Below are 10,798 nucleotides of genomic sequence, written 5' to 3' on the forward strand. Positions count from 1 at the left end.
AGCTTAAAAAGTTGGGATTTGTGCTGAAAAGTGGTGAAAAAATTCAAAATTCTGCTGAAAAGAGTTCAGTGAGCAGAATTTCTGCTGAAAAGAGGTGAATGAGCAGAATTCTGCTGAAAAGAGGTTTTTGCTGAAAAAAGCTGAAAAAGCTGGGATTTGTGCTGAAAAGTGGTGAAAAAATTTAAAATTCTGCTGAAAAGAGTTCAATCAGCAGAATTTCTGCTGAAAAGAGTTCAATCAGCAGAATTTCTGCTGAAAAGAGTTAAAAAAGTTTAACTGTTAACTGAAAGAAATTTTGCCATAAGCGGGATTTGAACCCGGGCCTCTCAGTCTGAGAACGGATGCTCATCTCACTGAGCTAAAACACAGGTCAACCCGGCAAGGAAAATCAGTGAGGCCACTGATAATGTGGCAGAAAAGGGCAAAAAATATTGCAAAAAAAATTCAATATCTCAAAAAGTATAGAAGTTATGAGCACCAAAAGTCATAGCCGGCATTAGCAGAAAGAGCAGATTTTTTTAAGATTTGAACGGTGCAAATAGCACAAAAACTGAGGGAGTAGTTAAGCGCCAAAAAGTGTACGGAAGCAACCAGAATAATAAAGTAGGATAAAGAATAAAGAGAAACAGGAACTCAATAGTGTGGATGCCCTTTCAGGCATCCACACAATAAAGAGAAACAGGAACTCAATAGTGTGGATGCCTTTGAGGGCATCCACACAATTATATTCTCAGAGAAAGCCAGTCGCGTTGTGTAGCGTGACCTCTGACCTTAGCCTTCCTGAGGACATGTCCCCGGACTGCTGAGGGCTTCTGGCTGCCCTGCTGCCGGTAGAGCAGTGAGGCGCTGTTGACCGGCAGCGAGCAGGACTCGGTGTCACTGGTGTCACAGCTGGAGAATGGAGAAGACTCGTGTGTCCGTCGCAGCATTGCTGGTGACTATACAAGACAAAAATATGAAGGAAACATGAGTACACTAACGTGTCAGCACAAACTTATAAAGTAACTTCATACTCACCTGGAGGCCAGAGGAGCCAGCTTTCGGCTCGATGGTGAGGCCCAGGGTGACACCTCCGCTAAGGGCTTTCTTCAGGCTCTCTTTCACCTCAGTTAGCTCCAGCTCCAGGTTCACCCGCTCCTCCTCCTTCAGTTTGCACTGTTCTTCCAACTTCTTCAGGCGCTCTGATAGTGAAATATGTGAGCGTTTGCCTAATGTGAAAGAGAGGAGAAATATTACTTTATTAAACTCGTCTTTTAATGACAAGCACGTTTCTATCTCTCTCTCTTACCAGCCGCTGCCTCCACAGCAGCACGAAGGTCTCTCCTCTCCTTCTTCAGCTGAGTCAGGTGGTTTCTGATTTCCTGCTTCTTCTTCATCAGCTCTTCCTCCTTTGATTGCAGTCGCTTGGCATCAGCCTCCACACGGTTCTTCCCATACTTACACTGGTCCCCATCTACACAAGAAAAGTCGGGTTTCAAAAAGTTAGAAGCCAGAGACTGGGGTCATTTGCTAGCAGAGAGAGAGAGGGGGGGGATGAACTGCTTAGAAACCCATTGATCTCAGTGCCATACGCAGGAATTAATTGCCAAGCCTATGTTTCAGTGAAAAATACACTCATTGTGAATAACTGTGAAGAATCAGTCATATAAACCGCTGCTAATAGTTTCAAATTTAGCACTCTTATCTGTGGTACTCTAAACCCAACATGAAACATTTGGTGTTTGCATTCTGACATTTGGAGGAATTGCAAGCTACACTAAGTGGTTACAACCCTCCTCGTTCACACATTAGGCAAAAAATATTTTTCTGAACCACAAGGATTAACTCGACCACATTTCGCTCTCTTCCAATGAGCTAGGGTCTGTTTCTGCTATCGCGCCTCTTACCCTGGAGTTGGCAGGAGGCTCAAGGCCCACATGCGTCACATGAACTGTCTCGAGGGTAGGATAGGTTTAAAGGCTTTCAGTTATTTACTCCCCTCTACTTAAACCAACTGTAATTTAGATATCCTGCATTTTCCACATTGCTGTGGAACAGAATTTTGCTTGAAAGCAATCAGCGGTGAGAAGCCAGACACACTGTCTGCTATTCCTTACAGAGCAAGACCTGACTGGGAAAGGTGGGTGATATTTCAATTCAAGATGACTTCCTGTTGGTATCTTCAAATCTCAAAACTTACTGGAGTTGTTGCGCTTCAGAGACGCAGTCCCATTTGTGGCAATGACTCCATTCTTCTTTGGCTGGTTCTTTGGCTCTGGCTTCTGTTTTGATGCCACCCCATTGGTTGTTGCTCCCTTCTTTCCCTTTAGCTGAACAAACAGGAAAGACACAATTCAAATGACCCTTCAAATAGATGTTAGCAATGCCTATAAGCTATACACATACAAAACTGTACCAACATGCTCTTCCATAAAAAAAAAAAAATAAACATTTCAAAGAAAAATGTGTAACTGTTGTTTATGCCACAGGTTTTCTACTTGGATTGCACTCAATATCACAAAAGTTACAAACACTTTTATTATTTCATTAATTTTCCTACACTGGACTACAGTAATTCAGTTATCACTTTGTTCTAAAAGTTTCACAAAAAGTCTAAGCTGATCCAGAATTATGCAGCCAGATCACTAACTGGGACTGGAAAGAGAGACTATATTTCTCCCATATTAGCTTCTTTTCATTCCTTCCTTTTAAATTCAGAATTGAATTTAAATCCTTCTCTTGCATTATCAGACATATCTAAACGACTGCACCTTATTATCCTAACAGATCACAGGAGACAGTTTCCTTTTCGGCTTCAGGAGACAGGCATCATCTCTACTTTTGTTGTTTGGTGTTCATAATGACACAGGAAGAAAATCAGCAAACAAACTCCAGTTCACACTAGTTTCATGTTGGCCTATTAAATACATAAACATAAGAGATCACTAAGTAAACAAACAGCGAAGGAGAATTAAAAACACTAAAAGTTAAGAGGAGGTTAAAACAAACCCTGAATTGTTAGACAGTTAATATGCAGAAATGCAAAAAGAAACATGAAGGTTATGCAGCAGAGTGTTAGTCACCTGAGCGGAGTCTTTAGTTTTAGAATCAGCAGACAGGAACTTAGAGGAGATTTTAGAAACAGGGGTTTTGTAGTGACAAGCAGAAGAAGATGCAGCAGTAGAAGAAGAAGCCTTGGGAGGACAGCTGGTGACTAGCTTGGGTGAGGGCATGTTCTCATAGAGCTCAGTGTTTTCATAGTGCAATTCCTCTTTCCGCTGGCGCCCCCCTGTGCTGGGAGTGGAGTACTGCATCTCTGGGTCCTTGGGTTAGACCAGGTGAGCATGCAATAAGCAGAAGATTTAAGAATAAGGAGATGCCATAAAGGGGGGGGAGGGGGGGAAATAAGGAGAACAGAAAGGAAGAAGATGATAGCAGCATTACTGCAGTATGTGAAATTAAAGAGCAATTGCTTTGACTTAACAAATTTAGTTTAGCTTCCCAAAATGGAGAGTACTGCTCCACGACTGAAAACATATTTAATGTTTCCTCTTTTTAATTGTTGATGAGCTTTTATCCAAGTCCTATAACGTTAAATCACAGGTTACTCTTTACTCCTTTATTATAGCATCTTTTATGAATAAACAATGTTATATTCTCTGTCTGCTTGTCTTTATTAGTTTTATATCATTATTATCATGCAACAGTGTAATTTTGCTCTTCTTTGGGTGCAGACAGACTCAGCCCTCAGGTTTATATGTAAATCTGTCAGGAGGTCAATGAGTGCAGAAGGTAAAAGCTGTGGTATGCAAGGGGCCCGAGCACCATTATTGCAAATAGCAAAGTACATACCATTACTTGGTCTAATTTGATTTTAGGAAAGAAAAAGATTTTTATCATGCAGGCTCACTGGAACTTCTGAAAGTGTCATAACAAAAATGACACATTTTCCAATAATATGTTAATGATATGCAAAAAATGAAAAGCAAAGAAAGAATCAGCCAAGAGTTTGTAAGCAAACTAGAGGGTGCTGAAGTGAATTATCTCACACTTTTTTCATTGCAGTACATATGCAACATCAGCAAGCAGTTGTGTCCTTACCATTCCATTTATGGGCACATCATCATAGTGTAGTGCCATACCAGTGGGGCAGGCATAGCCACTGACTGGGTTGTCCAGATATGGGTTAGGAGACACGGCACGCTTACTGGTGAAACTAAACATAAAACATCACGATTGAGGCTTAAATATACAGTGCCCTTCATATATCTTCATTACCTGCGATTTTTGTATCTCTTAGTCTACAAAATAGTACAAACTATCGTATAAAAACAGGAAAATGAAAAAAGCCAGACATACTACGTTTCAACATATGAGTCATTGTGAGCTAATGAAATAAGAAATAAAACACATTAAGCACTAATTCTTTAAGAGTTCTTCCAGGTATTAACCAGAGAGAAAAAGATTTATGTGAAATGATGTGGATGCATCTCTCACCAGAAAGACTGTTTGGCAAGCTGGATGACGTTAGCAGTGGTCTCAACATCAATGTAGTCATAGTGCAAGGTGGCTGGGTCTGTGGTAGATCCAGTCTCAGCTAGCAATACCCCCAACCAGCGACCCATCTCCTCAGAGGAGGAGGCCTGAAGGCAAAAGTCAGAGTTACAGAATATGCAATCCCGCCAGTGTCTGTGAAGAGTTAAATGTTTAAAAAGAGAGAAGGTTTATGATTTAGTGAAGGAGGACAGTAGAAACAGGGTGAGATGGAGGCAAATGATCCCCTAAAAAGACCAGCCAAAACAAGAAGAGGATCCTTATAAACTTTAAATTCCTTATTATTATTATCTGTTTAAATGAAGATAATAATAATTGGATTGTTTAAGGATAGCGTGCAGACTATGTGAGGAAATAGAATCAAAACAAACTGGATGGCAAATGGAGGAAGTTTGTGAAGACCAACAACATTAAACACAAAAATCACTGTGGGTGGAGGAGATATGGAGCACTCGAGAGGAAGATAAAAAATAAGGAGCAATATTTTCCTGCACCAGCTTAAGTGTGATTTAGTGGTGTTTGAGGCATTTCTAATTCCCTCAACAAAGTTTTTTTTCTATGAAAATCTCTCAAGTATGTAATCAAACTCACCTCCAGTACGGCCACTTCTTGGCTGTTACGAAGGAGGCGGAAGGCAAAGGGGTGTTTGTGATCAAGGCCGGGGCTGACCTCACAGCCTCGGAGGGGCAGTGAGGCTATGTGGCTCTTCAGGTCATCCCGGTCCTTGTGAAGGAGCAGCTGGTTGTCCTTGAGGCGGCACCAGCGCTCCCTCCAGCGGTTATTAGAGAGAACATTCAGGTAGCCTGTCAGAGCAAACACAGTCAAGAGGATACCATCTGAAAGAAGCCGTTACAGTGACAATATTTTTACAGGCCTGTCTAGTTGGGAGACATTTTAGTCGTACCTATTTGAGCCTAAATGAAGGAAATAATAAGACATAAAAGGCATTTCTATTTGTTTGTCCATCACTGGTCCTTATTGCACACAATGGGGTTAGCATGGACCCTTGAGTACATGGGTACTTCAGGATCTAGCTAGTGCTACTAGCTACTCAACAAATATCAGCAAACACACAAACTGTTTCTGGGCAGTTTGTCACACATTGTGTTTGGTAGCTAAAGGTACAACTGCTATATTTCCCAGGGAGAGAAAAAATGAGAGATAACTTCACTTTGAGATGGAGAAAGATGTAAGAAAGAACACAAGACGGTGGGGTTACACTATCCTACTAATCTAAAAATGCCAAGAAACACAACAAAAACAGGATGTCCAGAAACATGCACTTCTAAATGAATTTTTAAAAAAAACTTTTAGAATCATTGTTTTATAATACATCTGAAAGCATAAGGAAATCAAAGCAACCTGTCTGAACTGTTTACTTTCAGGACCCTAACATAGCAATCTTAAGAAAAAACTTCCTAGAAGTGAGTTGCACCACTCAGCAGCCATTCTGAAACGCCTCTGGCATTACTTTGAAACATTTTCTTAATTAACCAAAATTCCAAAGATTCATTGGGACATAAATGCATTTATAGACCGGTCAATCAATCAAGATCCATATAAAAGCCATACTTCTACCATGTCAGGATTATTGCGTCTCTCTCTCACCACATGTAGGTACGTCTTCTTCAGCTGATGATGTCTGTTCATCTGTGGAGGGCTTCTTCTTTCCAAGTCCAATGATCTTAGTGATTTTCTTACTTGCTCCCTTCCCCACAGTGCCAGTCTTCTGCTCCGACTTTGTATTTTTCTTTCCTTTTCCTGAGAGAACATTTTGAAATTAATTCCTTTTTTACACTGAAGAGTAAATTAGTAAAAAGAACTCTAACAATCCTTGCTGAAGGACTCCTGCAAGCTATGAGGCAATCTATGATCTTGATCTCAGCACAGGAAAATACCAAGAGAGATGTTGATTCAGTTATGTTTGGATGCTTTTGTAATAATGTAAAAAAGAAGAGAAACCTTAGATTCTACTATAAACAACGCCGAGTTCCGAACGGGTTTAATCAGACCCTTGTGTTCAAAAAAAGCAATGTTGGAGAATTAAACTCATTTCAAAATCCCAACATTCCCTCTGGTCTGAGTGTTCTGATTTGAGCTGCCCTAGTTTCTATTCAAATAGCAAAAGAGAGTTGAATGACTGTGCACATTCTGCTGGAAAGAGGGCTAACGGTGAAAAAAAAGGTCATGAGAGGCTATGTCTGAGTCGCTCTGTCTGTGTAAGGAAAATAGCTTCTGCTTGACTCTCTTGCTTTGCTGATACTCTGGTCTGTGATGTATCTGAATGAGTGTAAATGAGAGTGAGAGAATATAAGAAAGACAAAAGAAAGATGTGTGTTTTAATGTGTTTGTATCTCTACACTAGAAAGGAAAAAAAAACTTGACTTTTGACCTCTCTCTACTGTCAGACATCGAAGTAAAACAGACAGTGGAGAACAAGCGGGGGAGGGAAATATAAAGCATTCCCCTTCACTTATGTCATAGCCAACGTCTGGACTGACTCTAAACACACATGTGTACACAGAGATCTGTATAATCACTGAGGCTAGTTTGCACTTGCACTTGCACACACACACACCCATTAATACTTAACAGGAATCAGCACCTGGCTGCTAAAAACAATGAATAGCAGTTCAAACTGATATGATATAATGACAGCAACTCCCTGTGTTAACTTCCTCTTTGCAGTCAAAAATTCCTGATTTGGCATTTTTCCCACATTGCATTTTCCTCAATGCAAGATGACAATTACCATGGCAACTGTCTTAATTAAACAGTAAGCTGTCTGCAGTCAATTTAAGATGCAGGGTCTTTCTTGCAATAACAAAAGAATACAAAGACACAATGCAGGGCTGAGGTGGAGCGTAGACACACAGTTGTAAAAGTAATTTAAAAAAAAACTCTGATCAGGCTAATTTAATTCCAGTAAATCAGCTTTTTTTGTTACCTGCCATGGAAAGAATGTGGCTGATTAAGATTAAGAGAGTTCTTGGACTGAATAAGAGAAGGAGCAAAGGATGAGAACTACTAACTATTTTTTGGCAATTATTACAGCTGATGATGTTGCTGTGACGATACTGCATGATTAATATATGTGAATTCTGCTCCAATCAGTCAGAGAAAAACCACATCCAAAACTTCCTGAAGTCTTTAAACATGGTTTGCAATACATTTTGGTGTAACAGAAGTCACATTAATAGTCGCCAATGTTCCCTCTAAGCTGCGCACGTGCGCAATTGCGCACTGCTGGCACGGTCTTTGCGCACAGAAAATCTGCGTTGCGCACAAAAAATCCAACCTGAATTGAAATTAAAATTAATACTTTAACAATTCTGTTTTGCAGTGTTAGTCAGTAAGTGACTGGCTGCTCCCGTATGGGATTAGAACGATCCCACCTTATACCATAGTCCAGCCAATATTGTGATTCACGTTCGTATACGCAGCCAATCAACGTCGCTGACAGGCTATGACAGCGTCCTTATGTGCCGACACCAGTAGTGATGGGATTTCCGGCTCTTTTTAGAGATCCGGCTCTTTCGGCTCGGCTCACTAAAAAGAGCCGGCTCTTTCGGCTCTGAACCGGCTCTTCAGGTTGTTTTGTTGCTTTAATTATTTAATCATTAACAATAATATAAAATTATGCAGAAAAGGAATTACTAATGTAAAAAAAAGTGGTTTTATTTATATATGTTTATATATGGCCCCTAGAGACAAAGCACGTACACACTCTAAAGCATATACAAACTCCAAAAAGCACGTACAAACTCCAAAACACATTTCTAGCGTTTACTGAACTTCCAAAACAGAGCTACCCAGATCACTTAAATTACACAATTGAAAGCATGTGTGTATTGTTTGTGTATTTATAGACAAGCACTCATATTTATTCAAATAATTAAAAAAAAAAATTAATTTACCTGTTACTACCACACACCAAATCCGGTTGTTGATACTTCCTGGCTTGTGTAGCCACTAGGTAACAAAAGCTCAACACTGCGCCCTAGCATCCTGGAGCACTTCTGTTGTCTTTTGTAAGTGCTTCTTAGTTTTTACGTGTTTTGGAGTTTGTACATGCTTCGGGGTTTGTAAGTGCGTCTGAGTTTTTATGCGTTTTGGAGTTTGTACATGCTTAGGAGTTTGTACGTGTTTTGGAGTTTGTACGTGCTTTTTCTCTAAGGGCCACCATAAATATACTTTATTTATTCACTCCACATAAAATGTAATAAATAAATCATATAATACAAAGAACAACTATTTACATTTTAGACTTTTAACTATTTAAATTTTCAGCTTTTTCCTTTTAAACAAATTTAACGTGAAACAACACAAAACACTGCAAACCACAACACAATTAAATATAAATTAAAATATTAAAACAAAAAGAAGATGCACATTCTCTGTCATATGGGCCTGCATGATTTCTGAATCCTTTATCATCTGCAACTGAAAATAGTGGATGATTATGTGGGATTATGATATTATTTTATGCCATGTTATACCCCTAATTAAAGATTGTGAATTATTATGTAGTTTTAGTTTGCATTATGCTCCTGAATTAGAAGAAGGTGATAACTATTACATTTGGTAAACTGATTTGCATTACATTAGACTGCTGATTTATTGTGAATGAATGATATTGTTTTGTGATGCATTATACTGCTGAGTTAGAAGAAAATATTGTTCACAGAAAGTCATCGCCTTATTTGTCTGATTAGAAGAGAACAGATCATACTGCCCCATCTCATCAGGAGCAGATAAACAGGGAGCCAAGGTCGTAGCTTAGGCGCTGTGTGAGAAAGAATGTGAATGTTTAGGCTTTTATGATTAGGTGGGGGCCACTAGAGGCTATAAGAGTTTGATCAAGGCTCCACCATTTTGAGATCTGATGCTGTCTGCTGTATGGTGTCCATCTCCCACGCGTGTGTTCATTAAATCATCATTTGACTTGACCCGGCCGGACCAGTGTGGTTATTTTGGGTTTTCCTCCTGTATCCATCCCCAATATTTGAATCCGTAACAGTTTTGGGGGCTCGTCCTGTGGTATTGGGATGGAAGTTTTGGAGGTTTGGACGGTCCGAGGTGGTTGAACGGGCAGGCACGAGCCAGTGGTCTGACGTGAGTGGGCAAGCCGGCACATTTAAAGGTGAGGCACAACCTGTTGAATGTAAATCCAAACTGTGCCAAATTGGACTGTATAAATTAAAAGTCTACTCACTGAAATTACTGGTGAAGGCCTGTTTTGATTTTGATGAAAAATCTCATGAGTTTTGAAACTTGAAATAAGCTTAAAGGTAAAAATACTGAGTTAGAGTCTCAGGTAAAGGTAAAAATACTGAGTTAGAGTCTCAGGTAAAGGTAATAATACTGCGTTAGAGTCTCAGGTAAAGGTAATAATACTGAGTTAGAGTCTCAGGTAGTTTGATAGGGAATTGGTCATTTTGTGAGTTAGAGTCTCCATTGGTCTAAGGATTGCATCTGTGTTGGTCATTTTGCGAGTTAGAGTCTCCAATGTCCATAACGTTGCATCTGCCTCAGTCATACTCTTGTTTTTTGGGTGTTGTCTGTTGTTTAAAAGTATTATAAATTTTGTGAGAACGGTGGTTAGAGTCCACTAGGAGGCGCAGTGCTCAGAGGTAATGCTTGCCAAGGCCAGGGACGCCTAGGCCTTGTCCTCTTGGAGGGATAGTCAGTTGGTCACTGTGGAGCTTGGGGCACTCCAGAATAACTAGGAGTTAGAGTCTCCTTACCGTGTTGAACGGTATCTGCGCTTTTTTGGGCACTGTAAATTGAGTTAGGGATTTTAGAGATGAGGCCAGATACAGTTAGAGTCTGATACTGGTTAATTGATTACAAAAAAGTTGGACTTTCTTCGGTTGGACCCGTTAACTTAAATTTGTCAAAATTGTGTAGGCGCTAAAACTTTCAGGCCTGAGAGTGATTGTAACTATAAGACGTCTTTGTAAAATAATAGAGAGTTGAGTGTGAAACGAGGCTGTGTGTGTGACGACAGTGCGCTGCAGCGCTGCGAGCTATTTTGTGTGAACATGCAAATGAGGTGGCTGCTGTGAAGCCCACAGAGGACTTCCTGTTTAGCGTGTTATTGAGTTTTATATACGTATGATTTGCAAACAATGATACATGCCTGTAATTAAAACGCTGATTTTGCTGATTATAATATTACAAATAAAGTTTTGAATGACTACGGTGAATGTTTAATGTTTGGCTGGGTTTTGATATGGGAGAGACGGCTTCGCAGCTGCTGGGG

The 10,798-nt window shown here is 40.0% G+C and overlaps 1 protein-coding gene across 1 annotated transcript; it reads right to left on the minus strand.

The window, feature by feature from the left end:
- Window positions 1–722: 722 nt before the first annotated feature.
- Window positions 723–6,304, minus strand: LOC148096257 (actin filament-associated protein 1-like; the record flags this gene model as incomplete). Its single annotated transcript, XM_087836034.1, has 9 exons — window positions 723–938; window positions 1,018–1,208; window positions 1,289–1,453; window positions 2,180–2,309; window positions 3,063–3,302; window positions 4,081–4,195; window positions 4,477–4,622; window positions 5,125–5,336; window positions 6,142–6,304. Coding segments are annotated over 9 exons (1,578 nt in total), but the record flags the coding sequence as incomplete, so codon positions are not given.
- Window positions 6,305–10,798: the final 4,494 nt, after the last annotated feature.

Source organism: Neolamprologus brichardi, chromosome 23 (genome assembly GCF_056152115.1).
Source record: "Neolamprologus brichardi isolate AB-2024 chromosome 23, ASM5615211v1, whole genome shotgun sequence".
Lineage (NCBI taxonomy): Eukaryota > Metazoa > Chordata > Actinopteri > Cichliformes > Cichlidae > Neolamprologus > Neolamprologus brichardi.